At 33.3% G+C, this 15,061-nt stretch overlaps 3 protein-coding genes across 5 annotated transcripts; all 3 read left to right on the plus strand.

The window, feature by feature from the left end:
• The first annotated feature begins 1,849 nt into the window (after positions 1–1,849).
• LOC132800628 (zinc finger BED domain-containing protein RICESLEEPER 2-like) lies at positions 1,850–5,814 on the plus strand. Its single transcript, XM_060814788.1, has 3 exons — positions 1,850–5,264; positions 5,378–5,471; positions 5,571–5,814. Exon 1 carries the CDS (start codon positions 3,725–3,727, stop codon positions 5,015–5,017), a length of 1,293 nt encoding a protein of 430 aa, XP_060670771.1. The 5' UTR covers positions 1,850–3,724; the 3' UTR covers positions 5,018–5,264; positions 5,378–5,471; positions 5,571–5,814.
• Positions 5,815–8,300: 2,486 nt separating this feature from the next.
• Positions 8,301–14,256, plus strand: LOC107417900 (CSC1-like protein At3g54510). Of its 3 annotated transcripts, none has more exons than XM_025073476.3 (11): positions 8,302–8,692; positions 8,819–8,959; positions 9,072–9,135; positions 9,241–9,453; positions 9,576–9,773; positions 10,205–10,503; positions 10,621–10,900; positions 11,021–11,302; positions 11,503–11,736; positions 11,843–13,286; positions 13,406–14,256. In XM_025073476.3, the coding sequence occupies exons 1-10, from the start codon at positions 8,409–8,411 to the stop codon at positions 12,023–12,025; spliced, it is 2,178 nt and encodes a 725-aa protein (XP_024929244.3). In that variant the 5' UTR covers positions 8,302–8,408; the 3' UTR covers positions 12,026–13,286; positions 13,406–14,256. The 3 variants fall into 3 exon arrangements, with proteins under 3 accessions (XP_024929245.3, XP_024929244.3, XP_024929246.3); XM_025073478.3 differs by having other exon boundaries at positions 8,554–8,692; positions 8,848–8,959; XM_025073477.3 differs by lacking the exon at positions 11,021–11,302 and having other exon boundaries at positions 8,301–8,692.
• LOC132800667 (proline-rich protein 4-like) lies at positions 13,202–13,953 on the plus strand. Its single transcript, XM_060814879.1, has 2 exons — positions 13,202–13,286; positions 13,406–13,953. Exons 1-2 carry the CDS (start codon positions 13,202–13,204, stop codon positions 13,951–13,953), a joined length of 633 nt encoding a protein of 210 aa, XP_060670862.1.
• Positions 14,257–15,061: the final 805 nt, after the last annotated feature.

Raw genomic sequence — 15,061 nt, forward strand, 5'->3', positions numbered from 1 at the left:
AACCATGAAAATCAACCATTTTTGACCCATGGAGTCACTAGCCCATAGTTTTAAGTTCTCGCACACAGTTTAAATTTTTGTTTTTGGTTAATTTTTCTTTTTTTATTTTTTAGATTTCAGAGAGAAAAATCGAGATAGAGAAAGCAGAAGAAAGGGAATGAATCATGATTTATCCATTATATTCTTGTCATGTGCACCTCACTTGCAATATGATGGAGGAAAATGAACAGTGTTATGGGGTGGCACTTTTGCTGCAAATGTGGCATCAATAATTAAATGCATTTTACGATTTAAACAAAAAAAAAAAAAAAGTATTTTATGAAGATCTTGTCAATAAAAAATGTGTTCAAAAGGGCAAGCGAATTTCATGATTAATTTTGGAAATTGTAACAACGGTTCTTACAATTGAAGGAAAATCATTTTCAAGAAAATAAAATAATTAAGGTGTTAATGTTCATTGAAATTTAATAAATTACAGTTTCATCAAACCACAACCATGGACTATCTATATGAGAATATACCTCGTATAGTTGAATAATATATTTATACATATTATACATCACAATGCCACACAAATATATATATATATATATATAATTATGTATTAATTAATAGGAGTTTACCTTAAGCAATGCCTCCCAAATATGCATCATCCAATCTATCTTTGTATCCATGTTGCATTCTTCTTACGTTCTTAGCTGTTTCATTATAAACTTGAACTTTCCACTCCATTGGTGGCAATTGTCCAATCTGAGCAAGCAGCCAATTTTTATACGCAAACCTGTGCCCAAGATCATCCATATATATAAAAACCCCACAATTTGTTTATAGCACGCGGATCAATTAATTCTAAGGTATGAAAATATGCATTAGGGGTGGGCAAATAACCGGTGAAACCGAACTGGACCGATAAATATGATAGAATCAAGCATTTATGGATCGGATGGGTTTGGGTCGGTTGGGCAATTCGGTTTGTCTAAGAGGGAATAAATGACGGTTCGGTTCGATTTTCGAATTTAAAATTGATATTCTTAAACCATCCGAACCGAACCGAATAAGTTAAAATATTATAAAATATATATAATTACATTTTTATATATATATATATATAATAATTTGATTTAAAAAATTAAAAAAAAACACTCTCTATCTCACTGGTGTCGGGCCTTTCTCAATCTACCCCTCCTCTTTCACTCTCTTCCTCTGAAGGGAAAAAAAAAAAAAAAAAAAAGGGTAAAGCTCTTTGAAAAAAACCCTAACTTACTATCACTCTCGATCACCAGCGACTACCGACGAGCAGCTCCTCCAGTCACCCGCCATCTCTCCGACGATCGACAGTAATCTTCCTTATCTCTTTCTTCCATTCTCTCGCTCCCAATCTCTCTCACCATTTTAATTTTCACCCTTTCGATCGAACCTCTTCACTCTCTCTATCTCTCTTTATCTCTATCTCTTACTCTAAAATTAAATCTTTCTATCTTTTTACTCTCACTTTCACTTTCTCACACTTCAATCTATCCATTCTCAGGTTAGGTGGTTGACTGAAACCCTAGCTCTATCACCTTTACACTTTGTGGTGGGCCAGTGGCTGTGAAACCATCAACAACCTTGATTACCATCATCTAGTCATCAACCATAACGTTATTTCTTAGGTAATTTTGCAAATTTCCATTTTCCCCAATTTTTTTTCATTTTAGCGTTTAATTTCTAAAAAATCACTATTTCAAAATTATAAATTTTTTTTTTTATGATCTCAATTCTTAAACATTACTTGTTCACTGACTGTTGGATTTTAATTTTTGAGAAAATTGACTATTCAAGTTGATAGATTCAAGAATGAGGGTGAGGTAGCTCCATGGCTCGTGGGAGGCTATGTCATGCTTGTGTGTGGCATTGGCTCTGTGCTTAAAGCTTAAGGTAAGGTGTTCTGTTCTCTCAAACTCTCAATGGTTGTGGATGGATAGATTGTAGTTGAAGTTGAGTTGACTTTCAGAATTTAGACTCCCTTTGATTGTGACTCTGAATTTGATTCAAAATTCAGAAATTAATTGCTTCTGTGAAATTGAATTGTCTCTGTGAAATGTTGAATTGGTTATAAAATAGTTTTATTACGACAGTTCATATGGTTTTAGTGTGAAATTTCATATGGATTTGAAATGCTAAATTGTATTTGTGAATTGTCTTTGAAACTCTATTTTTATGAAATTTTGAATTCAAATTGTGAGATTGCTTGCATGTAGAGTCTTTGTGACTCCAAAATTTCTAAAATTTCAATTTTAAGAAGGTTAGCTTACATTTCAAAGTCTTTGTGACTTTGAATTCCTAAAATTGCAATTTTAAACTAGTTAGCTTACATTTTAAAGTCTTTGTGACTCTGAAATTTGAAGTTGTTGTTTAATTTGTAATGTTTGTGGAATTGTTGAATATTGTGCAATTTTTAAATATTGTGAAATATTAAGGAATTGAAACTGTTTAAACAAGGTTTTTGCATGTGTGTAGTTGGAGTTGTACAATTTTAAGTATGTTAGTTTACATTTCAGAGTCTTTGTGACTTTGAAATTTGAAATTGCTATTTAATTTGTAATGTTTGTGGAATTGTTGAATATTGTGCAATTCTTAATATTGTGGAATATTATGGAATTGAAGTTGAAATTGAAAATGTTTAAACAAGGTTTTGCATGTTTGTTGTTGGAGTTGTGCAATTTTAAACATGTTAGCTTACATTTTCAGAGTATTTGTGACTCTGAAATTTGAAATTCCTGTTAAATATGTAATGTTTGTAGATTTGTTGAATATTGTGGAATTGAATTGAAGTTGAAATTAGGACTGTTTAAACAATGTTTTTGCATGCTTGTAGTTGGAATTGTGCAATTTTTTTTAAGGAACCAGCCAGTTAGTTATGTTTCAATATTGTATCACACAGTAGCTGATTGGTTCTAATTGTTAAGCATTATTGAGTACTAGGAGTCTAAGTGACAGCAATTTTTTCAAAGCTTCAAAATCGTCTCTCTTTTATTTTAGTTCATTGCATTGTAACCAGTACATGTCTTGCCTTGAAGTGTTGTGTAATTGCTGTCTTGTTTTTGTTTGTTTCCTCTTATGTAAGCAGTGTCCTAATGGATCCAAATTCCCAATCATCAGTTAATGCACCTTCCTCTTAAACCCCAATAGGCCAAAGTCCATCACCATCAGGTCCACCACCACTGTCAAAACCTAAATCGTCTGATGCCAAATCGACATTACCTCCACGACCTTCATTAGGGGGGGAAAAAAACCTTCTAGGCCAGCAAGTGATGTATGGGATCACTTTGTCAAAATAGAAGATAGTGATCCTGATGACCCTAGATGTAAATGCATATATTGTCATAAGGATTATGCATGTGGTTCTAAGAAGTGTGGAACTAGTATCCTAAGGAACCATTTGCAGCAATGTCTGAAAAATCCTTACAAGGTAGATGAAAAAAAGCAAAAGACCTTAACTTTTGAAAGGAAGTCCGATGGTAGTGGCAGCAGTTTGGTAGCTACAGTTTTCAACAAAGATGCATGTAGGATGGCATGTGCCAAAATGATAATATTGGATGAGTTGCCTTTTGGTTTTGTAGAAGGCTGTGGGTTTAGACACTTCTGCAGTGTTGCATGTCCTAAGTTTGATCCTCCATCTAAAAGAACCATCGTGAAGGACATTTATTAATTGTACTTGGATGAGAAGGTGGCTTTAAGATCAATGTTTGTTGCAAAGAAACAAAAAGTTAGCCTTACAACTGATACATGGACTTATATTCAAAATGTTTGTTATATGTCATTGACTGCCCATTATGTTGATGATGATTGGATGTTACATAAAAGAATTTTAAGTTTTTGTGTGATTCCTAATCATAAAGGAGAGGCAATTGGAAAGCTAATTGAGGTTTATTTGCATGATTGGGGTATTGAGAAAGTGTTCATCATAACCCTTGATAATGCAAGTGCAAACAATAATCTAATTGCTTATCTTAAGAGGAAAATGGTACATTGGAAAAGTTGTGTATTGGATGCTGATTTTTTGCATATTCGATGTAGTGCACACATTTTCAACTTGATTGTGTGTGAGAGTTTGAAAGAATTAGACGACTCAATTGCTAGCATTCGTAATACTGTGAGATATGTTAGATCCTCTCCTTCTAGATTGCAAAAATTTAAAGGGTGTATAAGTCAAGAGAAAATTGATAGCAAAACTTTAGTATGTTTGGATGTTCTAACAAGATGGAACTCCACATATTTAATGTTAGAGTCGGCTTTGAAATTTCAAAAAGTCTTTGATAGAATGGAGGAGGAAGATGGACATTATGCTTCCTATTTTGGAGAGGATGATAGTGATAGAAAGAAGGTTGAACCTCCTCTTGCTTGGCATTGGGATGATGCCAAAGTTTTTGTCCAATTTCTTAAAGGCTTTTATGATGTGACTCTTAAATTTAATGCCTCTCTGCATGTTACCTCCAATATCTATTTCCATCAAATTTCTTCCATACAAAAACAATTGGATGACTTGTGTGTTAGTGAGGATGACCGATTGTGTGTTATGGCAAGGAAAATGAGAGAAAAATATAATAAATATTGGGGTTCCATGGGAAATGTCAATAAATTGTTTCTAATTGCAGCAGTGCCTGATCCAAGATATAAGTTGGATTATGTGTCATTTAGTTATGTGATGCTTTATGATAATGATGAAAGTATGGTTACTAAATTGATAAACAGTTTGAAAAAGACTTTAATGAGGCTGTATAATTGGTATAATGAAAGAGAAATGGGTTCAGATACTAGTTGCCAATCTTCCATTGGTGTTGAGTCTTGTGGAACTAGTTTGAATTGTAATAGTAGTGGATTAGAACATGCCAACTATGCTGACCGGGTTTGGATTGCTTATTTGAAGAAGAGAGAACAAAACCAATGTAAAGAGGTAAAAAATGATGTGGATAGGTATCTGGTCGACCCTTGTAAATCTAGTTTAAATAAGGGTTTTGATATTTTAAATTGGTGAAGAGTCAATGGAGAGAAATATCCTGTGTTAGAGAAGGTTGCAAAGAATGTATACGCCATTCAAGTCTCCACTGTGGCTTCTGAGAGTGCTTTTAGCACTGGAGGCAGGATACTTGATCCTTTTATAAGCTCTTTGACTACTAAAATGGTGGAGACTTTGATATATTGTCAAAATTGGCTTAATGCTTCTCCAAGTTTGGACAGATTCTTTTTAGAAGAAATCGAGTATTATGAAAGCCTAGATGCAGGTAATATAATATGTAACAGAGGCAGGTTTTTGTTTATATGCAAATTGTATTATTTTTTACTGTTTTTATAATATTTGCCTCTATTTGTTGTCACTCCAAAACCTATGCCAAAGCCAACCAGTGGCAGCAACTCCTAACAGCAGCACCAAAAAGGATTGATTGTGCATTGTGGAGTGGATAGACTTGAAACTTGACAGCAGCACCAAAGTAACTCTCTTTGTTTTATTTTTCATTTCTTAATAATCATCATATTATTAAATTAATACTGTATTGGTTTGATTTATTTTGGTTTCTTTGTGATTATAGGCTTTGTAGCAGTGGCAGTGGAGGTTTTGGTAGTGGCAATAGAAGAGTGGCTTCAAATTTTTGGAGGATTTGGCAGTGGCAATAGGAGAAGGGCAGTGGCTGTTGGAATGGCAATGGCAGTGGCACTTTGGAATTGTAATTTGTTATTTTGATACTTGTGTTTTGTGTCTGCATTTCTTATTCTCAATTTTGGCTGTGGCATTGGTAGTGACACTGCATTTCTCAATCATCAATTTTTCTTTTCATATATGTTTAATTCTTGATCAATTTATATTTGTATTATTAAACATTAGTATCTTTAATTTGTATATGTGTTGTAACTTGTAAGCTTCTAATATTTAGTTAATTGCCTATATTTGATGCAGCAGCAAATGTATAAACAATACAGAAATGCAATTTTGTTTATTTGTTTAAGAACTATAATTTGATTATTAGGTTCAAAAAACGTTCAACACTCCAAATGTGCCCATTAGACAAAAAAAGCTGCCCATTTGATACCTAAAAATTGATCATTTCATATTTAAAACGTTGGATGAGACAGGTAAGTATAGATATGAAAGTTGGCCCAAAATTATGCCCCAAAAATAGGCCCAGTTCGACCAGTTCAAAAATAGGTTCAAAATTATAGGCCTAAAAAAAGTTAAGACCCACTAAATTGCGAACAAGCCCAAATTCAGAAGCCCAATTATAAGCCCAAACCGAAAAACTTGAACCGAACCAAACTGATCCGTTTTACTCAGTTAAATATGCAGTTCCACTCTCACATCGGTTCGGTTCGGGTTCAATTTTAAAGCTTACCGAACGATCAGTTCAGTTGGATTTTTCAGGTGAAACCGATCCAACCCGAACCGTGCCTAGGCCTAATATGCATATACTTTAATTGAAAAAATTATAAATTAAATGGTCTCACAAATTAGTTAGAAAAAAATTTAAGTAAGTTACAAATTAATTTAAAATATATTACCCCATTTGACTTGATGACATGGGCATAGCACTTTGGCAACCCATTCTCGTCCATTGTCCTGTTCAATTCTTTGGTCGAAGCCATCATCTCCTCTTCATCATTTGGCAGCAGGACTTTATTAAATGACACACGAGCAACCCACTTTGTTTGTATGTCAATTACCTGGAAAGTTGCATCCTGATCATTGCAAAATATCCATTAATTAACAATTGCATTGTATTATATGTGCAAATACGTGTACATATATGTATATATAGAAAAACTACCGTGTGGTCTGTTTTTATGGAAATCTGCACCAAAGCAGATATTTTTTGAAAAAAAATATCGATTTTGTTTTGTACATATACATAAATAGCAAAGTCGACATTTGTTTTAAAAAGCGTCCGTTATTATGGAATTTACATAGAAACGGATCGCACCGTAGTTTCCTCTATCAATTCCCAAAATTAATTATATGTTAGTTTCCAAAATTTTGGTTTTATTGTTCAATTGAGTTACAATAATCATATTTTTTCTTTCGGATATTTTAGTTTGTAACAATACCTTTTAACCATTTAGTTTAAATAATTATATACATGAAAACGATGTACTTGTAGCATAAAATCCATTTGATATTTGTCTATATCTACTATTGTTATTATTATTATTATTATTATTTCAAATTCATGGTTCCTCTTGTGAATGCATGAGGCTTTGCTTAGAGAGTTTGTTACGCTGACATATTTTAAGCTGTAAAATTCACTGGCTTAAAATGCTTAAAACTAATGTTTGGAGTCGAAACAGAGCGAAGAAGAAGATGATAATGACGAAATAGTTTTGGGCTCAACCGTCGGAATTATATGAGGTTTGTGGTCTTCCTGTCTCTCTTTCTTTCTCTATCTTTATTTCAGAAGCTTCGTCCATGTGACACTGTCAAACTCAGGCAGTAAATTCCATCACCAAGCCCAGAGAGTACAGACGCCGTCGTTTTTATGAACTGCTAGTGGGCTAATGGAATAGCCCATTAACTCTCAAAAAGAAAATGGGCCTAGGAAGTAAAAGAAATCCATTTCATTGTTGAATCAATTTTTTAAGCCCTAACACTTTTATTATTATAATTATTTTTATTATCAATTTTATATATTTTTTAAAAAGCTGTATAAGAGAAAATTTTGGAATTGATGTACATTTAAAAAATTGAATTCTACCATAAGGCTGAAATTTAGTTTATATATACCAACTTAGTTGGAATGTCTAGATTGAAGATTAGAGCCCGATCATTCTACCATAAAATTATCGATTTTGACCATGAACATACTTGTCCATTACTTCAATCTTAGATCGTTTAGATTTTCATCCGAAAGAAAAAATAATTAGATATAGTATTTATTTTAAGGTTTTTTTTTTCTAAATATTAAAAATAAATTCTAATAAATATCATCCCCATTGTAATCTTAGTTATGAACTTCTTATCATTATTCTTTAATGGGATGATCCAATATTAAACCCATAACATAACTAGATGAATAATATCATAACAATAAGATGAATTTCTTCCATATTTTTATAAAAAAAATTATATTCATTTTTTTGAAACTTCAGACAATAATTTTCCTTAGTTTTTATTCTTAAGGTACAACCACCATGAATGAAGCATCGATTTTTACTTGGTCGCTTTTCAAAAACATGCAATTTATAACGTCATGCCCGCATATTGTAACAACGCCACGTACCACCAAAAGGTGGCGAAACCGCCTCTCTCACTCACTCTCTCTCTCTTTTCTCTCTGTTTTTCCATTGGCGGAGATTCACATAGACTACATATATTCTCTGTAATTTACCTTCTTCTTTTTTTTTTCTTTTTTCTGAATTTGGATCGAAAATCATATATATAGATGAACCCAGAAAGCCTTGTTGCATCAGCGGCCATTAACATAGGCTTGGCCTTGGTTCTTCTGTCTCTCTTCTCCATCCTCAAAAAACAACCTTCAAACGCCGACGTTTACTACGCACGTCGTCTTTCCAAGAACCACCTTCTTAACTTTGATTCCTATTTCACTCTGCGCCGCTACCTCCCCACTGTCTCTTGGATTTCTCGAGCTTTTCGAGTCACCGAAGATGAAATAATCGATGCCGCAGGACTTGATGCTCTTGTTGTAATCAGATTCTTCAAGTTTGGGTTAGCCATCTTTTTTTTTTTTTTTTTTGGTTAAATTTCCCAAACGGGTTTGTTTTATTTTGTTTTCGAAATGTGTTTTCTGGAAATGTTTTCATTAATTTAAAGCACGTGTTAATTCATTTGCAGTATCAAATTCTTTGTGGTTTGCTCTGTAGTTGGATTGTTAATACTTCTTCCAACTAATTATGATGGTCAAGAACGACCATCTAGGACCAATCATTCCATGGATTCTTTTGCTATATCCAACATTAAGAGTGGTTCTAACAGGTATTTTACTCTTCATTTCCTATAAATATTGTATATATATATATATATATATAATATTACTGGTTTTAGAGCTTAATTTTGTGACAGAGTTAATTTCTTGTTAATGGCACAGGCTTTGGGTACATTTTTCTTGTTTATGTTTTGTATCTCTCTATGGATTATATCTACTATATAAGGTAATAATAATGTTACACTTTTTGATAGCGACCATGTATTTGAGATTGAGTCTCTGATGGAGCAGAGGTGGAATTAGTGATGTTAATAATTTTTATGATCTTCAGGAGTATAAAGTGATTTTGGCTTTAAGGATTCAACAGCTTCGGCGAGTTAGGCATCGACCTGAACAGTTTACTGTTCTTGTCCGAGAAATTCCATTCTGTGTCGAGCACAAGGCTCGTGCTTGTTGTGTCGATCATTTCTTCCTTAAACACCTTCCATTTACATACCACTCGTATCAGATTTTATATGATGGAAAAGATCTTGAGGAGTTATTGGTAGGACTTGAGATATGCTTACAAAAAACCACCCAATTTCTAATATATATGCTTGTTAAGTGAAATACATTTTTATGTTATAGTTTTATCTTTTGCTTACAGAGAGTTCTATATATATGCAGAGACAGGCAAAGGTGATTGCAAAAAACATAGAGGACTTAAGTCAGGGTGGTGCTGGGGTTGAGAAACACAAAAGAGAAGCTTCACTCTTGGATCAATCTGAAAAGGATGTTGCAAAACTATCTTTGCAGCAGGAAAAGCTTGAAGAACTTCGACTCAAGATTCAACAATTACAGTGTGAACATATGCTGAAAGAAAAGGTCATTTTCTATCTTGACCAAATTTTGGGACTAAAATTTTTCAAGTTTTTTTATATGGCACTGAAACTTCTGAAACCAATTTAAGATCTGTTTAGTCAGAGAAATTTCACATCTTGAATCCTTCTAACTAGAAATTAGCAAACAAATTAAAGGAGATATATATACCACGGTTTGTGATACTTATCCCTGTTGTTTTCTTGCTTAAGCAAATAGATTTTCCTGTCTCTTTAGGTCTTGAAATGTAAAAACTCTATGGTTTTTGTGGTCTATTGAACGTGTAGTGACAATATGTATGTATATATATATATATATATGTAGATTCTCCTGAGTCTCTTTTATGTATTTGTAGGAGTTATTGAATGTTTAGTGACAATATATATATATATATATATACATGTAGATTTTCCTGAGTCTCTTTTATGTATTTGTAGGAGTTGCCTGTTGCATTTGTTACATTCAAGTCTCGGTTGGATGCTGCACTAGTTTCCCAATCTCAGCAGCACTCACATCCACTTATTTGGATCACTGAAATGGCTCCAGAACCAAGGGATGTATCATGGAGAAATTTGACAATTCCATACAGAATATTGCCGCTTTGCAATCTTGTTGTCGTTCTTGCAGCAGCCTTTCTTACACTTTTCTTTGCTATTCCAGTCACCGCGGTTCAAGGGATAGCTAAATTCGAAAAATTAAAGAAATGGTTTCCCCCAGCCATGGCCGTGCAGTTGATGTATGCACTTCTTTTCCTGTTCTCTTTCGTTTCTTTCTTTGGTTTTGAGAATAGTTATTAATGATTCATTGATGTGGAATTAAGTCCTAAATAGCATATCAACTGTATAATGTACAGACCAGGATTAAGGTCTATTGTAACAGGGTATCTTCCAAGTTTCATTCTTAATGGGTTTATCTACCTTGTTCCTTTTGCAATCCTTGGAATGGCTAAACTAGCTGGCTGTTCCTCCAAGAGCAAGGAGGAGATAAAAGCTTGCAATATGGTCTTCTATTTTCTGGTGGGAAATGTGTTCTTTCTGAGCTTAATATCGGGTTCTTTACTCGACGAGATTGGGGAATATCTTAGTCATCCTAGAAATATCCCTGCTCACCTAGCCAGCGCTGTCTCTGCTCAAGTAAGTTGGTTTTCTTGGTTGCTTTTCTTAAGCTTTTAGTTAATTTTGTTTTCTGGGTTTGATTTTTTGTGTTGTTTTTCTTTTTTTTTTTTTTTTTCTTTTTTTTTTTGAATGAGACAGGCAGATTTCTTTGTGACATATATACTGACAAATGGGCTATTAGGGTTTTCATTAGAGATTCTTCAACCAGGGTTACTTTCGTGGAAAGCTATAAAGTCTTGTTGTAGATATGGGCGTGGAAAGGAAAAAGACCCTTTTCTCTTTTCATTGCCTTACTATAGAGTAATTCCTTTGGTTGCTCTGTCAGTACTGATTGGTATGGTATATGCAATTGTTGCACCACTGCTGCTCCCATTTCTTGTCGGCTATTTCTGTCTAGGCTATGCTGTGTATATCAACCAGGTTGAAAACTTTCTCTACTCTTCAGATCCTTCCAGTTTTATTGTATGCTTTTGACAATTAATTTGTCTGGTGCTGCTTTATCAAGAAATAAAATAAATAAATAAATTAAAAAACCTTTGCCTACTTTTTCTGTAAGAGCTTGTGATCATTAATTGACTTTTATTTAATATGAAGGATTATATAAAGAAAATATTTTGCAGATTGAAGATGTATATGACACAGTATACGAGACTTGTGGACAGTATTGGCCATACATTCATCACCATATTCTTGTCGCAGTCATTCTCATGCAAATTACTATGATTGGACTGTTTGGACTGAAAGCAAAGCCAGCTGCATCCATTTCTACAATCCCATTACTCATTTTGACTGTGTTGTTCAATGAGTACTGCAAGATCCGCTTTCTACCTACATTCTACAACTACTCTATTCAGGTTTTTTCTTCCGAACCCTTTCAGGATAACTTATATTTTTAATTAGTTTTTCTTTTTGTTCTTTTATAGTAATCCATAAAACAAAATGATTCTTTTTTTATGCTAGAACGCCAAGGAAAATGATGATCTTGATGAGAAAAACAATCATCTAGAAATCAACATTGAGAATGCAAGCAGTGCCTATTGCCCACCTTGTTTGCAACCTTGGAACTTCATGGAGTCAGTGTCAAGTTCTACAGACCCTTTGGTATCTTCTCAAGATTTAAAGATAAACGATCTAAGCCCTTGAAAGATCAAGTGAAACTCAATTGAACTTGTACACTTGATCATCTGATTTCAGATTCATCTACGGCTAAGGAGGCAGCCAATGAGAGTATCAACAAATATTTCGGTGCCATGAAAATGCAGGGTTTCTTTTCATGAATTTGAGAGTTATGAAATGGAGTTGCCATTATCATGATATGGTCCACGCTGCAATTATTACGAGCTCCTGTTGCATAAGCTTGAAAGGGAACCGTCATTTACCAAGCAGATTTAGACTAATTTGGTTAAATTGATATTTGCCTTTTGAAACGAGACTTTTCCTCCTCTTCCGTTTAAATTTTGCATTTTTTGAAAAATGATGTTAAATGGCACATGGAATGCTTTTTATTGATTCCTAACTTAGACGACTCAGCGTCCATATAATGTTTGATAGCCAGCTTGAAAGCAACTTTTTCTTGCATCTTGATTTTCAGTAGGTAGATGGTCCTGTCTTATTACTCAATCCAGCTGCTACTAGTATATTTTCAAACAAAAAGAGACTTTTTAGCAGGGAAGATCCATATTCATTTTGAATAAAATTGTGCTACTTTTCAATGGTAAAACACTATTGTTATCCTTTTCTATTTTTCTTTTTTTTTTTTTTCTTTTTTTTTTTTGAATAAAAACACTCTCGTTATCCTTAAAAGTAAAAATTTATACATTTTTAGATATTCATAGAGCTCAATAAGCTTAGGAAAATTCATGATTTTTTTTTTTTTTTTTAATGTTTCTTGAATGAAGAGGCACCTTTACAATAAAAACACATGAACTAAAAAGCATAATCCAAGACAGAATTAGAGGCAAGCTAAGTGTTTTTCCCTGATACTTAAGGTGTAAATACACGAGCTGTACCATTTGACGGTAGCAAAAAAGCATACAGGTAGCAGTTAGGAGAGCTCATTAATGCAAAATAATGGAACAAGAGCAGCAAACTAAGCTAACTAGAAGAAAAGTCACTATTTCATAGTTAGAATTAATCTCAAGCCTAATTATTTTGAGCAAGTCGGTTGAGAGCCTCGTAACACTTTCCTAAGCTTGCTATATATATTCCACAATCCGTTAGCACTGATCACTCACTCAAAGCTCCATTGACACTTATCTCGAGCTTTGATTTGAAAGCCTTTTTCTATCACTTGGGGTACCCAAATAGAAGGGTTTCATAATGAAGGTCCATTCTCTTTTCAATGGAGCATTTTTGGGCATCTTGCTCTGCCTCTTTGCTGTGAGCTTCAGTCATGCTTCTTCAGGTAAATTTTCATCTTCTGACCCAAAAAACATTGGTCTTTTTTTTTTTTTTTTGTCTTTTCTTCTTTGGATTTGTAATAATATTGTGCACTTCGCTTTCTGTTTCTGTCCGATATTGCAGAGCTCAATGAGGAAGATACATTCAAAGGTTTTCCACATCCACATATACCAGTTTACAAGAAACCACCAGTACATATTCCAAAAGTACCAATCCATAAGAAACCATTCCCGCCACATAATCCAACTCTAGAGAAGCCACTCCAACCAGACTCATTCTTTAAGAAACCAGTTCCAGTTTACAAAAAGCCTTATTATTCTCATCCCATCTTCAAGAAACCACTTCCCCCACCCATTCCAATCTATAAGAAACCACTTCTTCCACCCATTCCAATCTATAAGAAACCAATTCCTCCATCCATTCCAATCTATAAGAAACCACTTCTTCCACCCATTCCAATCTATAAGAAACCAATTCCTCCATCCATTCCAATCTATAAGAAGCCCCTTCCTCCACCAATCCCAATTTTCAAAAAGCCATTTCCACACCCAGTTCCAGTCTACAAAAAGCCATTTCCACACCCAGTTCCAGTCTACAAAAAGCCCTATACTCATCCAATTTTCAAGAAACCATTTCCCAAAAAGCCATTTCCTCCACCAATTCCAAATTAAGGCCTCCTAGATCAGCCTAGTAAGGTGGGAGGATGGGGTTTGGGACTTATATATTTAGTAGAGCAATAAAAACCTTTTAAGGAAACAAGAAAAAATCCAGAGGGATGAAAAAAATATATATAAAAAAATGAAGGGCCAAATAGATGTTGTTGTTATCTAATGTTGATTGTTTAATGTAATGCGATATTTAATTATATTATTGCTGTGTAAAATGGAAATATTTAATTGTATTATTGTCGTGTACAATGGAATATTTGTACTATTATCCTTACCATAATGGAAATAACTTATTTTTATTTTGAACACTCTTTAGTAAGATCATTTCAATTTGGATTGATATGCATGTGAAGAATTTTAAGGACATTGCATGACACAAAAAAGGTGAATTTTCATGGAATTATGAGAAGCTTATATGTTTTGAAACAGAATTGTTTTGATGAATAATAAATATATAAATATATATACAAATGGGTATTGTTTATAAGAATTAGATACAATTTGTTCACATTTACAAAATAATAATAATAAACCAAATTGTTTAAATTACTTCAAACCATGAAAATCCCAAAAATTGGGCCCAGAAGCTTGACTTTTCAACCAAGTGATGTACGACTGATAATAAATTGCCTATAACATCATAAACTAGTTGTAATGTCACCGCCTTTTCTGGTTCCAACAATCGTGAATTTCCCATTTGTTTGTATGAACATGAATCTTATTAGAGGCATAAACGTTTCCTTCTCATCCACTAATCAATTACAATTTTGACTTTGACTCCCTCTGTTTTGTACACATGGATCGCTTTTGGAGAAGATTCTTTCCCTGGTTCTCTGTTGGTCTTTCTCATATATGTAATTTCTCCATACACATAAAACCGTTTCAAAATCCAAGTGACGCACTGTTTTCATAAAGGGAATTTCTAGTTGTATTGCTGTTTGAACTTTATAAAGTTTTTTATTATTAATTTATATTTTTATTTTTATTTAAAATTATTATTAAAAATATTTACTAATTAAATTTATTTAAATAATTTTTATATACAGTTCCATTTTTTTCCTCAAATAATATATTACATATATCCATCTATCTTATACTTTATTAAAAATTA

This window comes from Ziziphus jujuba, chromosome 2 (genome assembly GCF_031755915.1).
Source record: "Ziziphus jujuba cultivar Dongzao chromosome 2, ASM3175591v1".
NCBI lineage: Eukaryota > Viridiplantae > Streptophyta > Magnoliopsida > Rosales > Rhamnaceae > Ziziphus > Ziziphus jujuba.